Raw genomic sequence first — 27,722 nt, 5'->3', positions numbered from 1 at the left:
ATCTCCCAAAAAGTCATTTGCTTGCATTTTTGCCCATCTTTAATAGATATTTTGCCTGAAAGTCATAGAGTCTGTAGTCAGAGAAACCTACGTTCCCACTGCTACCCTTCACCAGGTATATCCTTGTGCAGGTTATTAACCTTATTAGCTTCAGTGTACTAATTTCCCCCAAAATGGAGATAATAATATCTACTTTATAAAGGTTGTGAGAAGGATTAAATGAAATAATATCAGTGGAACATCTAATATTTTCCTTGGTTTATAGTAGGGACTCAATAACAGGTGACTATTATTATTCAAACTCTACAATGAAATTCTCACTCATATTATTATTTGGTTTACTTTTTTTATTCTGTTGATTTAAGACCCTCAGCAATTAAATTGAGTTCATAACACCAGGTTTCATAGCGATAGGCCATGCGGATTTGGGCTACATTTGTCCTCCGGATATCATTTCCAGCAGGGCCTTCCTCAAGGTAATTGTCGCCCAGAAACTTTACTTTCTCCTATAATTTTGTCCTTTTCACCTGATATAGACAATAATTGATTTTTACAAAAATCCTTCTTATTTAGCCATGACAAAGAATAATAATAGCCTTAAAAGATCATCTAGTGCCTCAGTTTCTATCTGTGAATCAAGTGTTTTTATTCCTTTGCCAAAGGACAGCAAAGAGATAGAATAATCCCTTCTAGTCCTTGTCCATAGTAATGATATGTTGTTGGACAATTTTTTTTTTTTGAGACGGAGTCTTGCTGTGTCGCCCAGGCTGGAGTGCAGTGGCGCAATCTCGGCTCACTGCAAGCGCTGCCTCCCGGGTTCACGCCATTCTCCTGCCTCAGCCTCTCCGAGTAGCTGGGACTACAGGCGCCCGCCACCACGCCCGGCTAATTTTTTGTATTTTTTTTTAGTAGAGACGAGGTTTCACCGTGGTCTCGATCTCCTGACCTCATGATCCGCCCGCCTCAGCCTCCCAAAGTGCTGAGATTACAAGCATGAGCCACCGCGCCCGGCTCATGGGACAATTTTTCTACATGTATTTCCCAACTACTTTTTTGGTATTCAAGTTAGCAGACCCTATACTCAGAAGGAAAGCCATTTGAGGACAGGTCTACCTCATGAGAAATTCCACACTGCAAGACACTGTTCCTTGCCACTTCGCACATATCACAGGTGCTCAGCTTGAAGACTTGTGCAGCAATAGCATATTCTTCCATTAGGGGCTCCTGCAGTTATATTAAATGAGGAAAAAAGAGGAATGAATTAATGAATAATATGCATCCTGCACAAAAAAAATAATGAAATACCTTTATTTGACTTCCAAATTCTGGGTGGGAAACAACAGTCCAGCAAAATATACCTGTATTGCCCAAGTCCATACTATACCTTGGTAAAGTGGAATTGCATTGGGTCATCTGTAGAGAGTGAGATCATTAGCCCTTTCTGAAGGAAATCCAAAAAGGGATTTTTGGCATACTCTAGAAATAGGCTATTGTTACTTAATGGTGACATGGCGATGGGAATTTGGGCTAAGAAAAACAAGTACTGTAACACGGGACTCTGAAAAAGAAAAGTAAAAAAATATTTAAAGTTGTTGAAATAGGAATACAAACTAGAAACACTATAATCTCATGGTCTGCCTTAAGCTTCAGCTTTCAACAAAATTATCACTTGTTCTTCAAGTCTCTTAGGAGAATTTAGGAGTTTTTCAATGTAAATGCTATTTAGAATAAATGTATTTAGGATACATTAATTTTCAGAAACATTGAGTCAAACCAGATTGTTTATTCGATCTATAATTGCCTACGTTAGATGGTCTGTCTCAGGCAAAAGACTTTGCTATGAAACATTTTTTTTTCCCTCCCTCTACAAGAAAGCTCTGACTCTCACAAAAAACATCTTGAAGCATGCTATAACAAGAAATCTGGCAAAAACTAGCTTAAGGAAAGCCAGGCCATCTCTGAATTATCCCTTGTCAGGATTCTAAGCTAGAAGTCAGGAGATCTGCGCTAACTTATCTCTGACAGCAACTAGCAAGGTAATCTTGAGCAAGTCCCTTTACTTCTTTCTGTAGAATGAACTGCACTAAACTAAAAAATCTTTTATGCTCTACTTGAATATGATTCCAGTGTCGATAATGACTTGTGACAGTATGGTTGGTTAAGGGAAAAAAGATTCCTCTAGCTCCAATGTAAAAGTTAAGAAGAGAGCTTCCAACTCACCTTTTTTAAATTTAGGCCATGAGAGATATTATCTGCTATCATGAATGCTGTCATGAGATGGGTGAGGGCTCCAGCTTCTCCACAGTGAGGTCGGAACAGAAACGTATTCATGCCTCGTTCCCTGGGGAAATAGAACTGCTATTGGAGTCGCAGGTTCTGGGTATGGAGTGATTCACAAGAAAATTCAGTAGAAAAGTAAACACTCTGGAAGGAAGTAAGCCATGCAAAGGATTCAGCAAAACAGTCCCAAATCATAATCTTAATTCTTGCTAAATACAAAGTTTCTAAAAAGAGGCAGCAGAGGATATGGGGATAAGGAAGCAAATCAAGTGTTGATTGCCTGGATGGAAATACCTTCAGTCTCAATAGGAAATTTACCAATATCAACATCTCATCATTTATTCTATTCTATTCAAACTTTAAGGGAGAAATGTTTCCAGAAAACCCCAGTGTAATATTCCTCTACTTATTCCTTACCCAAATATATCAAGAAGGGCAAAATATATGAAGTTTTGTAATTAATTGCACAATGATTAGTATAAATTCCTAAACTTCCCCCAATAAAAGGAACTGTGAAAGTTATTGAAAGCATCAAAATATCGATTTCTGCCCCAAAGTAAATACACTGAAGAAAAGAGTTAAGAGAAAAAAATTTCTGATTTGGGCCAATTGGAACCATCACAGTAATGCATGAGGCCCTTGACCACCTTAAGTGCCAATATATGTAGAAAGAGCTGTGTTAAATAGACCCTCCTAGCTCCAGTTCTCTCCTACTTACTTTCTCAGGCTGTTGAGCACCATGATGTTTGCATACATGTAGTAGGCATAGTAAGTGTAAGATGGATTATTTTCCAATGTCCACTCCTGGGGCTTGGGACTCTTGGAGGAGAACATGTGGCCACTGTGTTTGGACTCATCATCCACACTGTCAAAGCCAGTGATCTGTTAGGAAAAGTGAGCCATGCAATGGGTTCAGTCCAACTTCAGGGTCCCAGTCCTCCCACAAACTTTCAGGTCCAAAGGCACAGACCAAACATAAAGAGATAAGCACCAAGAATTAGTCATGACCAGGTAGGAAGGCTGGTTCATGAGCAGCAGTATGAAGGCCTGAAGGGTCATGCTTACATGCTTGAGGAAGATACTGAGTTCTGGGTCAGCCTGGGGGTTGATGGTGGCCTCAAACACTGGCATGAAAATATTCTCCAGCATTTTTCCAAAATGTGGAAGGAAATTCTTGGAACGGAACACATCACTAGAGGCAAGAATGAAGAGAATTTAGGAGAAAAAAAGATTTTTAGGACTGATAGCCCCAGTATGAGGGAACCAGAGGATCGAATGTCATGCACAGGAAAAGACTTGGTATATCTATCCTAGGTCCATGCTCCTCATGCATTCTTCTTGGTCTCCTATAGAGAGGGATTCAGTTTGGGCTGCACATAGGAAATAAAAATTTCTTGGTGGACCCTATGCCCCCATCTTTCTTACAAACCTTTGTCATAAGAAAACTAAACCTTCACAGCTAAGTCCTCATAGAGGAATATGCAATTATGTCATAAAAGCTTCAATATATGTGTGCAGCTACAAGACAGTGAACAGGAAATGATTACCAAGAATATCTCTGATCTGCAATTTAACAAACTCTGATATAGCGTTTAATATATTCCAACCACTCTTCTAAGTGTCCAGAAATATTAGCTAATGTAATCCTCATAACAACTCACTAAGTTAGGTATTGTTTTTAACCTTGTTTTAGAGATGATGAAACTAAGGCACAATGGGGTGCTATAACTTAACCAAAGGTAACACAGCTAAGTGGTTGTGTTACCTTGATTCAAGTATTGCCAGGATTCAAGTATCGCTACTCTGGGCCCAGGATCTATACTCCTAACCAACCTACTACCTCTCTGCCTATTAGGAAGTGTTATCCCAGTCAAAAAATTACTATTTTTGGTTAAAGAGACAAGATGAAACGCTTGCATTGCAGTAGGTCACACAGAACACAAAGACAGGTAGCCAGAAAACATATAAACACCCAAGTTAGATAAAAGATCAATGATACTGAACAAACCGAAAGAGAAGCCATCCCTGAAGGCGGTGAATGATAGCGGGTGGTATGAAAGGGAGATGACGTCCTCAGCAATACCATTGATAAATACTCATTGATTGTGGAGAACTTGAGCACTTGTAGGTGGGACAATTGACAGACAGTAGTAAAGGTTCTGATACAAGAAAGCCACATCCCAGTAGAGATGAGCATGGGAAGGAATGGACTTGACACAGAGAAGACCAGGTGAAAGAAAATGTATACCAAACTGTACATAGTTCTTATTCTATCTTAGTTTTAATCATTCTCAGTAAGTTATTTATAATCTTCATAAAGCTAGAGGACTGATCGGAAATGATCTTCCTAACTCCTGTCTGTGGTTAAGAGTGCTGTACCCAGAATGGACAAAACCAAGCATGCAGGACCCAATAGTGAATGCTGTTTTAACAAAGCTGATTTATTTCTAGATGGGCAACACGTTCCTTGTTCATACAAGGGAGTTGAAGCAGATGAGACAAGGGCAGGCTCTAGAATTTCTGATGGGCAGGTACATACTAGATCCTGGGAACCTGGATCATCCATGTCATGTTAGGGCAGTGGATGCGATTGTAGACGAACCAGGAGGAGAGTTTGCTCCACTCATCAGGACTGCGGCCATAGATGGACAGGCGGGGCTCAGCATGCTGGTACTTGGCCTCCACCAGGTCCGCACCTACCTCCTGCAAAACCAAGAGAGAAGTCCAAGCCAGGGATTCCCACAAGTTCCCCTGGGGTTCTAGGGAGAGGAGATTCCCTTTCCAACTCTTCCTTTCAGAATCTGAAAAGGCTAGGTCCTTAATCAATCTCAAAACCACACCCTTAATTTCTCTACCTTAGGAATAGAGGTCTTTAAAAATCACTAGAGTGGATGCGTCAGAGGAAATCCTTATATTCATTTGTGTAGTGTTTGGCCCCAGGGATACCTACCTACCTGCCTACCTCCCTTCCTTCTTTCCTTCCTTCCTTCCTTCCTTCCTTCCTTCCTTCCTTCCTTCCTTCCTTCCTTCCTTTCTTCCTTCCTTCCTTCTTCCCTTTCCTCAAGAACCATGCCAGATACCATAGATCTGATTGGTTCCACCTCACCTTGATGATAGTGGCAAAATATTCCCCATTAATGTAATTGTCTGTCTTCAAGTAGAGGTCCCGTAGCTCACTTGCTCCTACAGGATTATATTTGTCATTGAACTTATCAAAACGCTGGAAGGTCTGGCGTCCCTGAATCAGGAAAAAAGAGCAGAGATGTATTATTACTAGAGCTGTCTGGACACAGAGAGCTAGGAAATAGTCAAGTAGAACTGGGGTCTGGTAGTGGGGGAGGGCATTGGGCTCCAAGAATGGAATTTGGGACAGGTGACAATGAGCAAACTTCAAAATTGTCTGTGGTGCTTTCAGGCAGCATGGTAAGCCAAGATGGTTAAGAGAGCTCTGAGAAGGGAGGGCTTGTAGGAGAAAGACGTGGGGCTCTGAGTATTAGAGTGAAACTGACATTGCTGTTTCAACCTACAGCATGAACATCCAGAGAATCAACAGTCAGGTCATAAGGATGCATTTTTAATTTAGCAAAAAGTTCCTTTAGAGTCAGATTCTTCTCTTTGGTGCTATAGACCACTCTGTCAGCATCAATTTGGTAAGATTTCTTAATAAAACGCAGCAGATGTTTCTGGTTCATGCAAGCAGCTGCATGGATATGGGTGTCCACCTGTATGTATATTCAAAGAAAGAAAAAAACATCAATCAGCCTTAGTTATGCTACTCTGTTTAGAGGATATGGTGCTGCAAATCCCACTGCGTTGGGACAAAGTAAATAATGAGGATGTGAGCTGACAGTTGGTGGAGGTGGTCCAGCAATAAAAAACCCATTACAACTGTGATGTGCCCATGCAAGGATGTGAAACGTTAGGCTAAATGCAATAATAATGCTTGCTTCTTCTGTATATCTGTACATCCAATTTATTTCCTATGTCTGATCCACACATTCTTCTGAACCATTCTTCGCTCCTAAAACACAGCTGGAAGTGAAGTAACTACCACAACTTTCAGCCCCTAAGGAGAAAGGATTGAAATTATGAAGCCATGACACAGTGATGGCTTTTATGAGGTAGATATTCTTATAACTAAATTTTATACACTGAAATTTCAGCAGATTAAGTAATTAGTCCAAAGTTGTATAGGCAGCTGAGCCAGCATTTGGGCCTGAATCTCTGCTCATATATTTCCTATTCCCACTTCCTTGTAATCATTTTAATGGTCAGAATACATCTTGGAAGTGTGTCTAGTTTATTGGATTTCACAATCTCTAGGCTAGCTCATTTGATATTCACAATCCTTATATGAACTGGACTGTGCAGGTGTAGTTCCCAATTTGACAAATGAAGACACTGAAATGAAAATATGTCATCCCTTCCTCCAAGGTCTTACAGTCAGGAATTCAAAGAAAAGGGACTAGAAGGAAGAGCTTTCAAATTCTAGAATGGTCATTTTTGATGTTTTGTTGTTGTTGTTGCTGTTTTCATTGTTGATGATAACTATAATTTTTTATGCCGAAAATGTGGCAAACCTTTCTATGGGGAAAACAATAGAAATGGCACTTAACCCTAACCCATTAGACATAATCTATTATCTGTTTTTACTAAAATCCACTGAACCTGTAGAAATCTTAGATTAATCAGAAACACACTCTTTTCTTATACTTCTCAATAAATAATTGCATTGTTTTTGCCCACGAATTACCTCTGAGCGACTAAAATGTTTACCTTCCTGCAGTTATAAAAATCTCGGTGGGGGTTGTTTTTCAGCTCCTTTAACTCGTCCATCTCATTAAGCATCTGATGGACCTGGAACTTGGAGGAGAGGAACTTCAGGCGCCGGTGGGTATAGGTCTTACTGTGAAAAATAAAATTACATAATTCCAAAAAGTTTCAGACATTCAAGAAAAACAGTCACAATTTCAAAACTGTCAGGACCTTTATCATTCATAGGAAATAATTTTTGGAACAAACCTTTCAGTTTACTCTGCAGTTAATCCCATTGAGAAGTAGTGGGCTCCAAGGGCTTAATCTTTGCAACAATGTTGGACATAATAATGAGGGAGAACTTGGAAAGGTATCTTAAAACTCAATGGAGAGAGTGTTGTTCAAAGTTAAAGGTCCTGCCTTTGGGGTCAGCAGATTCGAGCGTGAATCCTGGCTCAGCCAGCTGTGTCACTTTAGGCAAGTTACTTAACTCATCAAAGTCTCAGCTCATAAAACTGGAATTATGAAAATAACCACCTCACAGGGCAAGTGTAAGCAATAAAAGGAATGATGTGCATGAAGGGCTTAATATAGTGTTTGAACATAGTAAGCATTTAGTAAATACTTAGTCTCACTATCAGTAGAAGTAGTACTAGTTGTTGTTGTTTAGGTCTTGCTAAACACTTACACAGGTCCTTGAGCAATTAAAGTGAGTAAAAAATTCATATCATCTAAGAAGGTGTCCAGATTTGGGTAAGGAAGTGGCTTAGGTTCGTCTTTGCTGACTGCTGCTTCATTAGGATAGACGTAAACTACACCGTCCTTCATTTTGAGGTGATAGCCCAGGTTTTCAGGAAGGTTGTCTGTTCGGAAAGGGTCCTCTCCCTTCTTCACAGGAGGAGTAAAGACTTTTTCAATCAAACACAGAGTAATATATTAGCACATAGGATGAACGACCACATAAAAATAACCAAAATCTGAAATACTACAACATCTCATTAGCTTGGAATCCAGTACTTAAGTTGTAATTATCTGGAATTAAGCTAACCTTTATTTTTGCATTATTTTTTAAAGGTGACTTAATAGTATAAAATAGCTATAAAAATAATATGTTGGCCAGGCGCGGTGGCTCGTGCCTGTAATCCCAGCACTTTGGGAGGCCAAGGCGGGCAGATCACCTAAGGTCAGAAGTTTGAGACCAGCCTGACCAATATGGTGAAACCCTGTCTCTACTACAAATACACAAATTAGCCAGGCTGTGGTGGCGCATGCCTGTTACCTCAGCTACTCAGGAGGCTGAGGCAGGAGAATCACTTGAACCCTGGAGGCATACGTCGCAGTGAGCTGAGATCGCACCACTGCACTCCAGCCTAGGTGACAGAGGGAGACCCTATCTCAAAAAAAAGGAAAATAAAATAATATGTTATCTAGTGTAAGAATGATTTTTCAAGTTCTTTGGAAGAACTATTTACATAAAGTAATTGATATAACTACTTACAAACAATCTTCATTATTTATTGAAGTTGGTCATCAAAGGCTTTCTGTTTAGAGCATATTATTAGCTCTTAGATAATAACATAAGAATGAGAGTCAAACTACAGTTAAAAAAATAGAGTTTAGATCTTTACCTTATTTAAGCCAATCTTTTTTATTAGGCATAATTTAGAGTGTTTTTTGAAATAAGCTTTTAAAGATCAGTTTTGGGTTCCCAGTAAAATTGAGTAGAAAATGCCGTTTCCAGGCTGGGCACAGTGACTCACGCCTGTAATCCCAGCACTTTGGGAGGCCAAGGTGGGTGGGTCATTTGAGGTCAGAAGTTCAAAATCAGCCTGACCAACATGGTGAAACCTCATCTCCACTAAAAATACGAAAATTAGTTGGGTGTGGTGTTGTGCGCCTGTAGTCCCAGCTACTCAGGAGGCTGAGGTAGGAGAATCTTTTGAACCTAGGAGGTGGAGGTTGCAGTGAGTGAGTTTGTGCCACTGCGCTCTAGCCTGGGTGACAGAGTGAGACTCCATCTCAAAAAAAAGAAAAAGAAAGTGCAGTTTCCCCACAGCCCCTTACCCACACACGCACAGCCTGTCTCCACTCTAGACATCCTGCATCAGAGGGTCCATTTGTTATAATAGATGAATATACGTTAACACCTTGTAATGACCCAAAGTCCGTAGTGCACATTAGGGTTCACTCAAAGCCTGTGGGTTTTGGCAAATGTATAATGACATGTATCCACCTTTATAGTATCATACAGAATAGTTTCACTCCCCTAAGAATCCTCTGTGCTCCACCTAAAGAGGTTTTAATGTAAAAAAGAGATATAAAATAAATTATTATTGTTAGAATTATAATTCTTATCAGAATTATTTTTCCCACCTTTTAAAGCACATACAATTTCTGCTAAAGGAATTGAGAAGAGATTAAGTGGATGTGTTCCCTTCTTTCCACTGCTAGCCATTTCAGCCTAAGGAAGCCATGAACACATTTCGCACTGTTAGAGCCTTTAAGAATTCATCCTTTTGACTTTCAACAAGTATGGTCCTTTATGCCTTTTCACTGCTGTGCCCAAGGAAGGCATCAGAAAGTCTCCTGTTTACAAGTGATGCCCACAGCAGCCAAAGTGAGAAAAATAGCATAGGAAAAAAACAGTCTGCACATTTCCTATTCAAAATTGGGAGATAAGGAACATAAGAGAAGTGAAACAGCATGTTACTACAATATTTGTTACTGTTATCAAATATTAATTTTGAAATCCTTGTACTTGAGGATTAATAGCTCACTATTAATGATATAATTATTATTAAAGCGTAACTTAAGGGAAATAAAGACAAGACAAGCTAAATGTCAATATTATAGAGGATGGGTAAACCACTGTTATGGGTTACCAAACTGGAGACATGTTTAATATGATTTTAGTATTAAAAGGAATTACAGACAGGGAGTTGTAGAACTGGAGATCTTTAATAATATTACAATTTGGAAGTTCAAAAATCTTTCTTTTTTTTTTTTTTGAGACGGAGTCTCGCTCTGTCGCCCAGGCTGGAGTGCAATGGCGCAGTCTCAGCTCACTGCAAGCTCGGCCTCCCGGGTTCACACCATTCTCCTGCCTCAGCCTCCTGAGTAGCTAGGACTACAGAGCCTGCCACCACACCTGGCTAAATTTTGTATTTTCAGTGGAGATGGGATTTCATCGTGTTAGCCAAGATGGTCTCGATCTTCTGACTTTGTGATCCACCTGCCTTGGCCTCCCAAAGCGTTAGGATTATAGGCATGAGCCACCACGCCTGGCCTCAAAAATCTTAAATATTTGCCTCCCCAGAAACTTTAGTTCTAGGAGTGTAATCCTAAAGTTGTAAGACAATTACAGGAAGGTGTGTATATAAAGATGCTTAGTGTACCCTTTTTAGAAACAAGTTTTAAAAAGTCAGAAATTTAATTGCCTAAAAATAGGAATTAAGTCAATTACGTTCCAGTTATACAATATAAATCTGTAAAATTATTAAAATCTGATTGTTGAAAAATATGTACTTAACTTTCTACAAGGCAGAAAGTAAAAACTGAGATAAGTAAATAAAGTGCTATGGAAAGTCATAACTTCTATCCAGAAGGCAAGAAATGATAGTATTTGGGCTGCCTCTTGAAAGATTCGGTTGGCTCAGGAGACTTGGGCATGTGGTGAATAAGTGAGGGGAAGGACAGCCTGGGCACAGGGAAGCAGAGCAGCAATCCAGGAGCAGGAAGGTGTTGAACTATGTAGGGAACGAGAAATATTTCCAACCAGAACCAAGAGTATAAAAATGGAGCAGAGAAAGTAAGTTCAGAAATAGGTTGAGTGTGCAAGTTCAAAAATAAATAGGCCAGGTGTGGTGCCTCATGCCTGTAATCCCAGAACTTTGGGAGGTTGAGGCAGGCAGATCACTTGAGGCCAGGAGTTCAAGACCAGCCTGCCAACATGGCAAAACCCCATCTCTACAAAAAAATACAAAAATTAGACAGGCATGGTGACACACACCAGCAATCCCAGCTACCCAGGAGGCTGAGGCAGGAGAATCACTTGAACCCAGGAGGCGGAGGTTGCAGTGAGCCGAGAGGGTGCCGCTGCACTCCAGCCTGGGCAACAGAATGAGACCCTGTCTCGGAAAACAAACAAAGTGTAGTTAGGGGGCCAGAGGGTGTGGGCCTCAAATGCCAGGCTAAAGACTGGACTTTGCTTTGTAGGTAGCAAGGAGCAGCTAAAGGTTCTTGTCAGGAGAAGGATGTGCTCAGATCTGTGTTTTAAAAATTAGCATCAAAGTAAAAATGAACAAAAAGAGAGTGAGACTGAAATTTAGCAGAGTAGTTAGGAAGCTCTTGCAATAATCTGGGCAAGGAGAAGGATAAGCCTGAATGAGGGTTTAGGGAATGGTGAAGAGAAAAAGTTCAGAGAGATGTGCAGACTGAATCAAGTGATTGGACACATAAGGAAATGGGGCCAAAGATGATTATGACTATGATATTTTTAGACTGGATTACTTATAATCTAGAGGCATATTTAAAATTTAATATTCAGTAGTTTAAATAAAATATGTTTCATACATTATGTAAGAGAATTGTTACCTGGATAGAAGCTCTCATTTGCTACCCAAGCCTCGCCATCAATGTTCCTCAAGTATTTGGAGGGGGTTTTAGGGAACCTCTGAAATGACTTCTGCATGTATTTCTCACGTATGCATAGTGCCCGATACAGACCTTTGCAAACAATTTCAAAATCTTCAACTGTAACCTGCCAAAAAAAAAAAAAAGTCAGCATATCAGTGTCAATCCCATGAAAAACTGAGAAGTGAGTGAAGCTTATCCTTGGCACCTCCCAGCTCTCTTGTGTATCGCAACCCATTCTGAGCCTCGCCACTCACCTGGCTGCTTCTTAATTGACTTGGGACCTGGATCTCCCTCCCAGAGCAGGTCCTGAAGCTTTTCTAGCTTTTTCTTCTCTACCAAACTTACCTGTCCTACGAGTCTTTCCTCTGTAGTCCTGTATTTGTTTTTGGTTTTTGTTACATAGCAGGGATTATCTAGCAAATAGGATTAAAGGAATCCATTCTAACTTGGTATATACTTTCTTCCTTCCAAGTACATGTGAACATTTTAAGTACAAGACAATACCTCAACTGAAATACCATGTGACTCAAATTGTGAGAATTCAAACCACTCAGTCAGTGAGGGAAATATTTTGGGATGAATAAGGGGTCACAAATCTCTCAAACCCATGCACGGCCTTCTTCAGCTACGGTGGATCACAACATCATTCTGTGAGAAGTTAGTCTTTTAGATGATTTTAAAGGGAATTTTATTTCTGGGTAAAAATTGAGAGATTCTAGAGGAAAGCTTTATTAGAGCTGCTGGAAATTTCCCCTGCCCCCATTCCCAACTCCTGGCTGGGCCAGGCATGCCCAAGTAGTTATAACTTGAAATCACTGAATGTTCGTTATCAGAACCCAAAGACTTTTACTGTGGGACTAACATATGCTTGTCCCCAATAGTTTAAGGTCCAGATATTGATCCTCAATTAGTTTAACTATTTTAAAGACCTGCTGACCTTGGCCAAAAGCGTCTGGCACAGGTGCTAGGTCTGGGGATCTGCTTCCCTGATTCCAATGGCATGCGTAGTTCATTGCCACTTAATAGGCCACTAGTCTATCAGGTCCTCAAGAATGAGAGCTGAGTCTTATTCACCTTCATGTTCTCAGCACACAATGCCTAGCACAGAATAGATGCTCAATAGAGACTGATTAAATTGAATCTAGTGTTTACCAGGAATTAATGATCTTGGGAACTGAGCCCTGATTTCCCCTTTGCCTCTCTGTTTAAATTACAAGGGTGAAGACTAATTTGGGTGCAGACTACAACCAGGTAGAGCGTAGAGTGTTGCTCAGCAGCCCAGCCACATTCAGCCAACAGGTACAGCAACATACTTCGTTTTTCCCAGTCTCCAGGTCAAGGTTTCAGGTGCCCTTCAGCTTTCATAGGAGGAGAAGTACTCCTTGACTTGTGTACATTTTGTTCGTCCTCCTAACTTCTTTGTTTTTATTCTTGTTTTCATTTCTATCAAGCATGCAGGTATGAAGTTTATCTCCAAATGTTTATGTTATTTTGAATTCTGGACTTCTCCAAACTGTGTTTCCCCTGTACTCATCTCTATTAGGCATTTCTTTTTAGTTATTTACTGTCTAAACCCCCTGCCATTTAGAGAGCACACATGTTATACAGAAAATGAATAAACAAGAATGAGGTGCATTTAATTGCTCTGTTACTTTTAAGTGTCTTAGGACTGACCCTAAGTGGGTCAGTTACATGAGAAGGGGACCCAGCACTAGTCATTAAAACCATATTTGGAGAATCGACCGATGGCTGCACAGCAGTTTCACCAATATGATGCTGATTCTGCAAGTCCATGTGGCATAGATTTATTAATTGACCAACTGTTCTGGATGAGACAAGCAGGTCAAGTTGTTTGTGACATGACTTTACTATCCCTGTGGCATCCTAGAGTCTGTTCCAAGTAATGATCTACTGTGTAACCATCTGTAATGAAATTGGAGAGTTCAGCTCGTCAAAAAACAATAGCCTCATTAGGATTTTCTAACCTCTCTCTCATCTTCCTTCCTTTCTCTGGTTCCTTCTTTTTTCTCTTCCCTCTCTCTTTCTCTGGATCTGTTTTCTTTGGTTGGTTATGCTATCTGCAGCCCTTCTCGCTATCCTAGGTCTGCTGGGGTCCTTCTTTTCCCCAGAGACTCCATGCCTCCCCAGAGGCTCCCTTTTCTGATTTACAACAACATCAGTGAGACTTGACCACTCTACTGCTCTCTTTGGTCCTTTTTGCCAAAATCTGTCCATTGTATTCTGTAACATACACACTGCATTCTACTCTATATTCTCCATGTCAAGCAAATGAGATAGAGGATAAATTATGTGGGATGATCAAAACAACAGAAATATAAGACGTACCATATTAGTATTGAAATGCAATAATGAAGTGTAACAAAGGACAGGTGAGCTAATACCTCCCTCAACAGGAAGGAGAAGAAGGTAAGGAGCTAGAACTGTCAAGCTGAATGGCTTCCTGGTTGCTAAGTCTGAGTGGCAAGGACCAACTCACCCCAGAGGCATAGTCACCAGTGATCTGCACTCTCTGAAAATCAGGCACGGTCTGGTAGGTTGGAGATGAGGAAATGTATTCATCAATGTGGGACAGTTTGGTGGAAGATGTTTCACTTAGTGGAATGGACAAATTAACAGTCTTCCGTCCTTGGAAACGCTTTTTTCTGGGTTCGAAATTTAAAAGTAAGAGTTAATTTTGTCTTCATCAGGCATTTCATTGTGATAGATAGATGTTTCTCTACACAATTTTATTCTGAGGACAAAAAGTAAAAATTAAAATGTGGTTGGGGATCAGAAACAGGATCCAAGCATAGTGAGAGGAGAAATTACTGAAGACACATGACCTTGTGCCCCTCTCCCTTGTCTACCTTGGAATGGCCTTAGCAATCCTACTAGAAGACCTTCACCACGACACCCTTCTTCCCAGGCAGTCCACTCCCAGCAGAATAGGCAGTCTAGGTACTACAGAAAACACAGGCTATGTCAGTTACTACCTGTATCATTTTATTCATGTTCCTTAAACATCGATAAAGGAGCTCCCATCTACCCACCTAAAACAAATGGTGCAAAAATGACTACCTTATAGGATTTCTATGAGATTTAATGTATATAAAATGCCTAGCACAGTACCTGGAACTTATAAGGTATTTAATATTATTTTCTCAAATCAACAAATATTTGTTGAGCTTGACCCAAGTTTATTGCTTTGACCCAAGTCCTGTGTTAAGTCCTATGGGGGACACCAAAGGAGGTGGATTGCTGTTCTTTCCTTAAAGATGTAAAATCAAGAGAAAGACAGCAGAATAGTCTTTTCCTCATGAAGCTGATGGGATGGGGGAGGACTTAAGGAGGGGGTTCCAGCAAAGTAGTTAGTATAGGTTTGAGGTTTGAGTAAAAATTGTGGCTGGTAGTGAATCCTAGAGTGGTTCAAACAAAGGAAAATAGACTTGGTGGAGAGGGATTTTCAAAGACTGCTTGGGGGAGGCAGCAAGTATGCATCACAGACATAGGATGGGCAGGGCATGAGGGCAGAACTGGAGAGCAGTATTCCTAAGGCCAGGAGGTGGTCAGACTAACTGGAGGGCAGGATTCATGTCAGGGAGCATAACACGAAGGTTGGCTAGGGACAGAGTCTGAAGATGAAGGCTCTTGAGTCCCAGTTTATATTAGCGTTGTGTGTAAATTGAATATGTCCACAGCAGCCATTTGCCCACTTTGGTTTGAAATAATTCTATGGTATCTTGAAGTCCTCTTGCTTAGATGGGTAGGGAGGCTTCAATCAAGGGAGATGTGGACGAGATAGGAGGCCCACTGCTTTCTTCTTTTTTCATCATTTGCCCCTCACTCTACTCACTCTAGCATATACAGTGTTGGGGGGAAAAGGAATTTTTTTTTTTTTTTGAGACAGACTCTCGCTCTGTTACCCAGGCTGGAGTGCAGTGGGGTGATCTTGGCTCACTGCAACCTCTGCCTCCCAGGTTCAAGCGATTCCCCTGCCTCAATCTCCCAGGTAGCTGGGACTACAGGCGTGCACCACCATGCCTGGCTAATTTTTGTATTTTTAGTAGAGACAGAGTTTCACCATGTTGACCAGGCTGGTCTCAAATTCCTGTCCTCAAGTGATCCACCCACCTCGGCCTCCCAGAGTGCTGGGATTACATTTTTGAGCCACTGTGCCCAGCCTTATGAATTTCTAATTCTGGCAGAGTTCTTCCTCTGAGTTGAACCATCATTTGGATAAATTGAACCATATCTTCCCTGGCAGATACCCCTCCTTAGGTGCCAATATACTAAGCACTCCCCTTACACCACTTACCTCCTGGCTTCTATGGAGGTGGACAGAGTCTCCAGATGGAATATATGTGCTTGCATCTCATGATGAGAAATCGGACAGATCTCATCCACATCAAAGGGGGAAATCTCCTGACGACCTCCTTCATCTTTGACTTCAGAGGCAAACACTTTTTCAGCAAAGTTGCGCATTGCGTCATCAATTTCTAAAAGAGGTTTTCACATATTAGTGTTCAAGCCCCTTTTCAAAAGTCATCTGAGAGTTTCTGCTATGTGTAAGGCATGGGACAAGGACTGTGCTGCGTGCATGGCTCCCCTGCTTTCCAACCAGGGTCCCTGAAACACCACAGAGCTCAGTGCCTGCTCTCCTTTTACTGGGTTTCTGTGTTGGTACCTTGAAAATATGCTCTCAGAAACATGGGTCAGATTCTCATAGCACATTTCAGAACAGTCCTAAAGATGGTCCTAAAGATAAGACCGGGCTCTTGTAGGACTAGCACCTCAGTAAGATCACCTGTTTCTGGCAAGGCTAAGTTTAATTTCATAATTTGAACCATGCAGCACAGTTCTTCCCATTAGGTTGGTGGAGTTTTTCTGATGGTGTTAAATATGTGGATAGGGTTATTGGTCCTTGGAGTTTTTCTTGCTAAGGAGAGCCAGTGATTCCAGTGATCTAAGTAGTTCTGAGAAATAAATGTGTACTGTAGGGCCTTTCTTCTACTTAAGACAGATACTGTGTTTCTCTCACACATCAAACCTTGTTTTTTTCAAATCCAGACAACTTGGTGATGTGCTGCTGTATGCAGGGAAGGGACCACTAACATTTACTACCTAGTGCTGGAAGTCCCATTTCTTGTGGACATGGGCCTCAATAATGAATGACCCTTGGAAGGCCAATTTTACTTGTACATACCCTAATTTTCCCATTCTTAAATTGGAGGGAAATGATGCTTCTTAGTTTGGCAATGAATAACCCCAAGACCCTCAGGATATAAGAAAACCAGTGTCTCTGGGCACAGTGGCTCATCCCTGTGATCCCAGCACTTTGGGAGGGCAAGGAGAGTGGATCCCTTGATGTCAGGAGTTCGAGACCAGCCTGGCCAACATGGTGAAACCTTGTCTTTACTAAAAATACGAAAATTAATTGTGCATGGTAGTGCATGCCTGTAATCCCAGCTACTCAGGAGGCTGAGGCAAGAGAATTACTTGAACCCGGGAGGCAGAGGTTGCAGTGAGTTGAGACTGCACCACTGCACTCCAGCCTGGGTGACAGAGCAAAACTCTGTCTCAAAAAAGAAAAGAAAATCAGTGTCATCAGGATGGTGATGGCCATCAAGTACCTGCCTTTCTGTTAAGTTCCACTGTGTTCTCCAGATCCTCAGTGTTTTCTGTCTGAATAATCATTACCTCTAATACTTTTCCTGGAATTTCCAGAAAAGAGCTGGTAGCAATAATGACAATGGCAAATAGCTAGCTATTTGGAGCAACAGTAGAAGACAGAAACATTCCCCACAAAATGACAGAGCAAACTGTAGAGAGAAAGATGCCCCCACCCATTAATATCTATACAGGCCTGCAAAAGTCCATATTTTTTATTCTAAATTAAGTAGATGCCATGTGTTCAAGCTCCCTGCTCTGCACTTAACACCTCCTACATCTTCCTCTATTTCCATTTCTTAATCTATAAAGTGGGAATACTAATACCTACCCAACCTCACTGGCAAGGCTGTTGTGACACTAAGTGAGATAATGTATGTGAAAATGCCTTAAGACAAATAAAGCACCAGATTAAATTGAATGATGTAATGTGTAGCATTGGTCAAACAGACATTTGGTGTGTGGGGTTAGCTTTGGACTATGAATGAGATGATAAATGATATGACTTAGTACATGATGAAATGTACATTGGAGATGATAGGAATTGATTCATAACTTTCCCAACAATAACAGTCAGGTCAGCCAGTTTTTAAAACCCGGTTTGTTACAGCAAAGTTAACAGAGAAGCCCACTATGTTGGCCGAACTTCATGCATCTATTTGCCTTGTTAAACTCAAACACCTGAAACCGAAAAGCATCTTTGGATGCTATAAGTAGTTCTTTGGCAAGCATCATGATCCATGAAGGAACAAATGGAACACCAAATAAATGCATTCGATGGCCTGATAATGCCTCCACACCCTACTGCCAACTGATCCCCAGAAATAATGTCACTTCTTCCTAAGCATCACGAGCAAGCACATGCATCTCAAGGGAGAGTGGCAAGCAGAAGTTGGAAGAGGCTGCATGTACCATGAAGGGCAAATGGAAACAGGACAGTTGGTTATGAAGATGAGAATGAGGATGATGATGCAATTGGTCAGTCATGCTGGGTCTGCAGCAATAATGCTGGAGGCCTCAGGAAGGACGGTATGGAAATGGATGCCCAGAAACCAAATCCTACTTGCTTGATATCTGGCTCTTCCAGAACAAGCATTCATTGTCTGGGACTGCACATTTCTATTTGTTTCCTATTTTAAAACAGTATTGTTTTTACTAAGATTGTATCTCTCTAAGCCACTACAGACAGTTGAAAAGTAGAAACCCTACTCTTTAGAAGTAGGTTACATGATGACCAAAAATTATATGGCTGATATTTCCTTCCACTGAATCAACCACTTGTTTTGACTTCATGTAACCACAGCTGAAATTTGACTCTTAATTCAAGAGCTCTGCCTTTCAAAAATACCTCAGGGAGTGGACCTGGCATGGTGACTCACACCTGTAATCCCAGCACTTTGAGAGGCTGAGGTGGGAGGATTGCTTGAGGTCAGGAGTTCAAGACTTTGGAGCTTGGGCAACATAGTGAGAACCTCATCTCCACAAAAAAAATTTTTTTTTTTTTAATTCAAAAATTAGCCAAGCATGGTGGCATATGCATGTAGTCCCAGCTACTCAGGAGACTGAGGTGGGAGGATCACTTGAGCCCAGAAGATTGAGGCTGCAGTAAGCCATGTTTGCACCATTGCACTCCAGCATGGGCGACGGAGTGCAAACAAACAGACAAACAAAACAAATTTCAGGGAATGGTAGTGATTATAGAAAGGAAAGAGTGAAACTTATATTTCAAAAGATAAGTAGATAGGCTGGGCGCGGTGGCTTATGCCTCTAATCCCACCACTTTGGGAGGCTGAGGTGGGCGGATCACCTGAGGTCAGAAGTTTGAGACCAGCCTGGCCAACGTGGTGAAACCACGTCTCTACTAAAAATACCAAATTAGCTGAGTGTGGTGGCACGTGCCTGTAATCCCAGCTACTCCGGAGGCTGAGGCAGGAGAATTGCTCGAACCTGGGAGGTGGAGGTTGCAATGAGCCGAGATTATGCCACTGCACTCCAGCCTGGGAGACAGAGCAAGACTCCATCTCAAAAATTAAAATTAAAATTAAAATTAAAAAAAGAAAATGTGTGTATTACAGCTGGATGGCCTTGGGCAAACCACATAATAACTGGGAGCCACAGTGTTCATCATCATAAAGGGAAATGTTAATAATAATAATGTCAACTTCAGAGACTTGTTATGAAGATTACACAAAAAATACTTTAAAACTATGCAGTACTGTCCAGAAGTTGGAGATTACTATTATTAACACAGGAAGTGCAAGACTCTTGAGAAGAGGAATATCATGCTTGCTTCTTAACAGGTCCAGAAAAACATGTTTGTTTCTCAGCAGTGCTTTATTAATGTGTAGGAAAGACAAGGTTGTAGGCCTTTCATCTGCCACATTTCATCTCCCAAAGGAATTCAGAGGCAGACCTACTATCAGTCAGCAAAAGGACAAGTCTAATTTGAGATTGAGGGGAATATACAACCAAAGTTATAGTTTTATCTAAAATAGGTTTTTAAGGCTGGGCACGGTGGCTCACGCCTGTAATCATAGCACTTTGGGAGGCTGAGGTGGGGAACACTTGAGGTCAGGAGTTTGAGACCAACCTGGCCAGCATGGTGACACCTCGTCTCTACTAAAAATACAAAAATTAGCCAGATGGGTGGTGGGCACCTGTAAACTCAGCTACTCAGGAGGCTGAGACGGAGGAGAATCACTTGAACCCGGGAGGCAGAGGTTGCAGTGAGCTGGGATTGCACCACTGCACTCCAGCCTGGGCAACACAGCAAGACTCCATCTCAAAAAAAAATAAACAAACAAATAAATAAACAAACAAATAAATAAAATAGGTTTTTATTTTATCTGGTCACAAACATTAACAACACTTTTTTTGTGTGTGTGTGTGCTGGAGTTGCTTTACTAAGGCAAGATTCAATAGGCCCCTTTGGCTAATCTACGTCATTTATTTTCAAAACATTAAACAGGCTGGGTGTGGTGGCCCACACCTGTAATCCCAGCACTTTGTGAGGCTGAAGTGGGCAGATCACTTGAGGTCAGGAGTTTGAGACCAGCCTGGTCAACATGGTGAAACCCTGTCTGTACTAAAAATTAACTGGGCGTGGTGGTGTGCACCTGTCATCTCAGCTACTCGGGAGGCTAAGGCAAGATAATTAGTTGAACCTGGGGGGCAAAGATTGCGATGAGCCGAGGTCGCACCTCTGCACTCTATCCTGGGTGACCATCCATCTCAAAATAAATAAATAAATAAATAAATAAGTAAGTAAAAGCATCACATGAGGTTTTCTTTTAAAAAATTATATATAATTATATATATGTATATATATATATATGTTTATACACACATTAGAATCCAGAAAAGCCATGAGCTTATTTGCTATGCTATGGGATATCTATGGTCCTTATGAATCTTTGTTGACTTTCAAGGCTATTATTTAATAAACACTGCTGAAAAATAGCCATGTTTCTGAATTAAGGAATAGTATCATTTTTTTTAATTGATACTCTGACAAATGGCAGCAAAAGTAATGCAATACTCACGTTTCTCTTCAGCTGTATGAAGTAAAATAAAACAAGATAAAATATGTGAACAACTTTCTGTACTCATAGTGGCTATTAATCACTGCTTTGGGGTAGACGCATGTAGATTGCTGTTATTTCAGCTCAGCCTTCCAGCTTGCCTACACTTTTCTGCCATCAGAAAGCTTGGGAATATGGTCATTATACAGCTCTTCATTTTCTTTTCTTAATATGTCTCTTAATATTTTGAAGTATACTTTTTAAAAGGCACCCTATAAAATACGATCTTTAAAAATATCTGATGAAGAAAAATGGGAATGCTCATATAATGTTGGTAGTAGCAAACTTAAAACAGCTCATTTGGTAAACAATTTAGTAACACCTACCAAACAACCATTTCTGAGAAGCTATCCTACGGAAATCATCCTTAAACATGGAAAAAGCTTTAGGTGTCAATATTGTTATCAGAACATACTTATAAAAAAACATAAAGAGGCCTGGCGCAGTGGCTCACGCCTGTAATCCCAGCACTTTGGGAGGCCGAGGCAGGCGGATCACGAGGTCAGGAGATCGAGACCATCCTGGCTAACACGGTGAAACCCCGTCTCTACTAAAAATATAAAAATTAGCCGGGCGTGGTGGCGGGCACCTGTAGTCCCAGCTACTCGGGAGACTGAGGCAGAATGGCGTGAACCTGGGAGTCGGAGCTTGCCGTGAGCCAAGGTCATGCCACTGCACTCCAGCCTGGGTGACAGAGGGAGACTCCGTCTCTAAAAACAAACAAACAAAAACCCCAAACCATAAAGAACCTAAGGGATTAGTTAAGAAAATAGAATATGCAGTCTTTTAAAATGGTTTTTAGGAAAGGTTTGGGATACCATGGTAAAAGGACAAGTTGTAAAGTTAAGCCAAAACATTATCCTCCCAAAAGCGGGATATAAAATTACATGTGCAATATAATCATAACAGTGCCTTTAAAAAAAAAAAAACTCTTTAATTTTACACAGAAAATAGATTGAAAAGAAAAAAACACTAAAATGTTAAGAGTGAATATCTTTGGATAATGGATGTGCAGATTTTTAAAATTATTACTTTTGGCTGGGTGCAGTGGTTAACACTTGTAGTCCCAGCACTTTGGGAGGCCGAGGCGGGCAGATTGCTTGAGCTCAGGAGTTTAAGACCAGCCTGGGCAACATAGCGAAACCCTGTCTCTACAAAAAATACAAAAACTAGCTGGGCATGGTGGCAAGTGCCTGTAGTCCCAGCTACTCGGGAGGCTGAGGTAGGAGGATCACCAGGTCCCAGAAGATTGGGGCTGCAGTGAATGGTGATCGTGCCACTGCACTCCAGTCTGGGCAACAGAGTGACACCCTGTCTCAAAAAATAAATAAATAAGTAAAAAATAAAATTATTACTTTTACTGAATTTCCCAACTTTCAAAATGAATGTTTATTACTTTTATTTTTTCAGCATAATTTCTATTTCACATGAAACAAGTATTGCTTTTAACATTTAAAAATTATAACATTATTATTTTAAAAATTACTGTGTGTACAAACCTGGACAACAGAAAGCTATGCTCGTGAACCATCAGAATACACACATTGGGTTATTTTTTGTCATGTTCATGATTTTCAGCTAATACCATAGCTAGAGTCATTATGTAGGAACCGTCTGAGAGCTATGGCAGCACAGGTTTTGTTTAGACTAGCAGAATAGATATTAAATATTTCACAGAGTCTTCTACTGGGATCATCAAAGATGCAACATACATGATAACAGTTTTAGAAACTTACCCACATCCCAAAACTAAAAACAAACAAAAAACCCTTGAAAATATTTTGTGTTTTCCTGAAATGTATGTTAAAGTTATCATGAACCCTAAATGAATGATCAAAGCTGATATGGTAGCTAAAGGAACAGTTGCTTATGAAAAAAAAAAAAAGAGCTCTCCAAACACTTTGTACACCTACCTGGGAGTTTGAACAGAGGCATTGTTGCTGAAATCCTTGATTCTAGGATAGCACAGTAGAAAAGAAGAGAGAGGAGACTGTGGGGTGACTGACTGACACTATAAAATACCCTGACACTCATTTTATTATTTTGCTTTGCCCCCTGAAATTTGACCCTTCTCTGCTAAGTGGAGAGAGATGAGCTTTGGCCCTATTTATAGCTTGAGGCATTTGATAGTGAAAAACAGGTGAAGCTTTCAGTCTTTACTTTGGGATTAGAAGATATGTGTGGTGGGCCAAAAATTGCATTTCAATACTCTCTAAATCTTCTTACAGACTGGATCCTTGGCAAGTGTAGCACACGATGTGACCACTGATGGTGATTTCCCACCCTAGTGAAACACAGTGAAGTCTTTCCGGTTTCTGAAGCTACGATCCTCAGGGTTTCACATCACGCGAACAGCTTTCTGTGGTTGGTGAATATGCTGGTACATTCATCAAGCTCTCAACAGACACACACATACACACATGCACGCACACACGCACAGGAGTGCATGTTTTTATTAGAAATATATCTGACTTAGCAGAAATTCAGTTGACAGTTTAATGAATTAAGTGGTAAATTTGCTTCAAGTCTTACAGAAACTCAACTGTCCTCCAGAGTGTTCAGTTACTACTTCTCTACCTATTGTTATAATAAGAACAATAGCTTTGTTTTGTATCACATTTTATTGTATGTAAAACACTTGGCAAAGATTATCTATTTGATACTAATTACAATCCTGTAAGGCAAGTAATACCTTCTCCCTGTTTCCCAAATAAGAAAACTGGGGCTCTGACAGGTATCTTGCTCCAAGTCATTCTGTTCATCATAAATGGCAAAGCCAAGGCTCTCTGGACCCAAATCTCACGCTCTTTCCATAATAACACGCAGTCTTAGTTATGACTATATATATGTGTGTGTGTGTATATGTATATGTATATGTATATATATGTGTGTGTGTATATATATTTTTTTCGAGACAGAGTCTCGCTCTGTTGCCCAGGCTGGAGTGCAGTGGCGCCATCTCGGCTCACTGCAAGCTCTGCCTCCCGGGTTCACGCCATTCTCTTGCCTTAGCCTCCTGAGTAGCTGGGACTACAGGTGCCTGCCATCATGCCCAGCTAAATTTTTTTGTATTTTTAGTAGAGATGGGGTTTCACTGTGTTAGCCAGGATGATCTCAATCTCCTGAACTCATGATCCGCCTGCCTTGGCCTCCCAAAGTGCTGGGATTACAGGTGTGAGCCACTGTGCCCTACCAGTTATGACTAAATATTTTATAGTTACTGCTAGGTAAAGAAAGTACGCTGCTAGACTCAGCAGAAATTATAAATTATAACAGTTTATATTGAAGATGAGCTTGGCACTTCAGATTAGTAACAGAATTATGGGCATAGACCATATGATCTTTTTACTATTAACTATTTCTTTTTGAAAATTGGGACAAGCATTTTTGTTGGCAAAACTTAATAATATTTTAGTGCTTAGCCTTATGGCCAACCTCTCAATCAACAATATTGCAACACATTACAAAGGTGTTACTGAACCAAAATATTTGTTCATTTCTTTCCAACTCCTTTTTGTTACATTTTTACCTGGATTTCCCAACAGTATCCACAAATTGATACATCCAAACCAAGCATCTTCCTCCATGAACCTGCTTCTCCTTCAGTAATTCCTATCTTTATATAAGTTACACTCCAATTTTCTCATTCCAATTGTGTAAATAGCCTTGTTGCCTACCCAAAGGTCATTTTCCCTACCTTTCTTACAAACAAAAACTCATTTGGTTTGAGCATTAATGTGCTCAGCCAAAAAACAGCATTTGCTAGATTCCTTTGTGGCTAGAAGCGGCCATTTGACACAGCCTGGCTAATGTGATGTAAGCAGAATTGCTGAGTGGGATGTCTCCAAAAGTTCTTTTAAAAGGGACCAGCTCAGCTGGCTTATGTTTTGCCTTTTGCCCTTCCTCTTCTTCCTGCCTGAAAAAGGAAATATGTGGATAGGGGGATCCAAACCAACCACTGTTTTAACACAAATGGTGAGCAGGACAAGAGCCACATGAAGACTATTCGAACAGAAACAAAGAATTAGGGTCCCTGATGGCATCCTAAAGCCACCATATTAGTCCAGGACTTCCCGTATTTAGAATTCTTGTTTAATTAAAGAATTTTTTTAAGAGACAGGGTCTCACTATGTTGCTCAGGCCAGGGTGTAGTGGTTATTCACAGGAGTGATCCTACTACTAATCAGCACAGGAGTTTTGACCTGCCCTGTTTCAGACCTGGGCTAGTTCACTCCTTAGGCAACTTGGTGGTCCCCCGCTCCTGGAAGGTCACCCTGTTGATGTTGAAATTAGTGTGGACACTTGATCAGCATAGATTACTACAGCCCAGAACTCCTGGACTCAAGTGATCCTCCTACCCCAGCATCCTGAGTAGCTGGGAGTACAAACATGCATCACCATACCCAGCCAGACTTCTTGATACATAAGAAAAATGGTCGGGCTCAGTGGCTCATGCCTGTAATCCCAGCACTTTGGGAGGCCGAGGCAGGCAGATCACGAGGTCAAGAGATCGAGATCATCCTGGCCAACATGGTGAAACCCCATCTGTACTAAAAATACAAAAATTAGCTGGGTGTGGTGGCGCATGCTTGTAGTCCCAGCTACTTGGGAGGCTGAGGCAGGATAATCACTTGAACTCAGGAGGCAGAGGTTGTAATGAGCTGAGATCACACCACTGCACTCCAGCCTGGTGACAGAGCAAGACTCCGTCTCAAAAAAAAAAAAAAAAAAAGGAAAAATAAATTTGTTTTAGTCACTGATTAGTCAGTTTTTTTTGTTGTTGTTATTAGAAGCCAATGTAATTCTACCTGATAAGTCATTAGTTACCTCAAAGTTGGATAATTGCAATAGATTCCTAATTATTTCCCCTGCCTCCAATCCATATTGCATAATACCACCAGGTTAAATCTTCTGAAAAACCACTTGATCATTATATTCTCAGTTCGGAAACATTCAGTGACTCTTTTTTTTTGAGATGGAGTCCCGCTCTGTAACCCAGTCTGGAGTGCAGTGGGGTGATCTTGCCTCACTGCAACCTCCGTCTCCTGGGTTCAAGTGATTTTCTTGCCTCAGCCTCCCAAGTAGCTGGAATTACAGGTGCACGCCACCATGCCTGGCTAATTTTTGTATTTTTAGTAGAGACAGGGTTTCACCATGTTGGCCAGGCTTGTCTCGAACTCCTGACCTCAAGTGATCTGCCCGCCTCGGCTTCCTAAAGTGCTAGGATTACAGGCGTGAGCCACCGCACCTTTATTTTTGTGACTTTCTTAAGAAAGTTTTTATGTAAGTAATCAAAAATGTAGTTCAAGAATGTTTATTGTAGCTAAACCTTTAGAATAGTCAAAAGGTAGGAAAAACCCACACGTCTATAATAAAAGATTGAATAAAGCATGGTATAACCATAAACTAAAATGTCACACAATAAAATAATGATGTAGATGAATACATATTAACATGAAAAACATTCACAAAATGTTATTAGTGAAAATAATATTACAACAATGTATATATAGTATAATCTTGTCTTTGTAAAAAAAGAAAAGTATTAATTTTGCATATCACTCTAGGCATTGAAAGCAGGTTGTGTAATTTACACTCTTACTCTTTCTGGGTAGTGTGATGATGGTGATTTTTACTGCATTCTTTTGGCTTATGTACATTTTCTGTCATGAACAAGTATTATTTATATCACCAGGAAACAAACTCTGAATTTAAAGCAAAACAAAAATAAGAATTTCAATTGTATTATCATCTGCAGCCTTCAAGGAAAATGCCCAGAAATTCCCTCTAATGGGAAAAGTCTATCTACTCATTCTTTTTCTCTAATTAAGCACGTTTTCTTCAGGCACCAGCATATGAGATAAACTAGGCTCATTGAATTCTATTTTTGTTTTAGTTTTAGCAAAAATGTTGTTTTCTATGTCTTTTTTTAAAATTATGCTTTAATTTCTGGGGTACATGTGCAGAACGTGCAGTTTTGTTACATAGGTATACATGTGCCATGGTGGTTTGCTGCACCCATCAACCCACCTACAGTAGGTAGTTCTAATGTTATGCCTCCCCTAGCCCCCCACCTGTTTTTTATGTCTTTTAAAATGATTGGTGTGCAAATATTTCAGCTATATGATGGACCACATCAGTTGGAGCTAACCTAGGGACTTAACCATTGTTTACAACATTATTTTAGTGGAAATCATTCTAAGGTCCAAATATCAAATTTACAAAGGTACTTTTTAAATAGGAGATTTCTTGTAGTTCATTGAGTTGGAGATACCTGAGGCTCTGCGGGAAGCAGATGACGCTGTACAGGACTTAACTGTACACAGATTACTGTGCCTGGCTCCTTGTTGTCCAGAAAGCCTTTACCTCCATTCTGCTATAGCAGGTCTCCCTCCTTGCCGTGAAACTTGCTGGGGCTCCCACGTCTTTCCAACCTGTTCATCATCCCACATCCTTCAATGCCTCAATGCCCACAGTAAGTTGTGGTTGAGAAGACAGCATACCCAAGAGTTCTGTGGGGCTGAGGGTGACCATCGGTAAACTGCCAGCTCCATTTTTTTTTGTTACATTGCTTCAGTGGGAGCAGTTCTGAGTTCATTACAACTTCTGGTTTAGGAATAGAACTGGAACATAGTTGCCAGCAGCAACCATAGATTTTGTCATTCTGTTAGAGGTGTATAACAATTCCTTTATACTTAAGGAATGCATTTTGGTTTGGAGCATAACCAAACCTGTGGAATGATGAGATTTGGTACTTTACTGCATTCAGTCTCATTTTCCTGTCAGTAATAATTTCCCATACAT

The 27,722-nt window shown here is 40.6% G+C and overlaps 1 protein-coding gene across 2 annotated transcripts; it reads right to left on the bottom strand.

The window, feature by feature from the left end:
* Positions 1 to 332: 332 nt before the first annotated feature.
* Positions 333 to 22,979, bottom strand: AMPD1 (adenosine monophosphate deaminase 1). 2 transcript variants are annotated; one of them, XM_032154912.2, is made up of 15 exons: positions 22,832 to 22,979; positions 15,986 to 16,166; positions 14,168 to 14,333; positions 11,629 to 11,794; positions 7,724 to 7,943; positions 7,057 to 7,186; positions 5,808 to 6,002; positions 5,387 to 5,518; positions 4,820 to 4,983; positions 3,346 to 3,472; positions 2,999 to 3,162; positions 2,221 to 2,341; positions 1,385 to 1,558; positions 1,114 to 1,224; positions 333 to 506 (listed from the first exon to the last, which is right to left on the bottom strand). In XM_032154912.2, exons 1-15 carry the CDS (start codon positions 22,950 to 22,952, stop codon positions 348 to 350), a joined length of 2,331 nt encoding a protein of 776 aa, XP_032010803.1. In that variant the 5' UTR covers positions 22,953 to 22,979; the 3' UTR covers positions 333 to 347. The 2 variants fall into 2 exon arrangements, with proteins under 2 accessions (XP_032010803.1, XP_032010804.1); XM_032154913.2 differs by lacking the exons at positions 14,168 to 14,333; positions 22,832 to 22,979 and having other exon boundaries at positions 344 to 506; positions 15,986 to 16,007.
* Positions 22,980 to 27,722: the final 4,743 nt, after the last annotated feature.

Source organism: Hylobates moloch, unplaced genomic scaffold, assembly GCF_009828535.3.
Source record: "Hylobates moloch isolate HMO894 unplaced genomic scaffold, HMol_V3 SCAFFOLD_5, whole genome shotgun sequence".
In the NCBI taxonomy this organism is placed as follows: Eukaryota; Metazoa; Chordata; class Mammalia; order Primates; family Hylobatidae; genus Hylobates; species Hylobates moloch.
The sequence above is the reverse complement of the archived record's forward strand: the minus strand, read 5'-3'. Positions and strand labels throughout refer to the sequence as shown.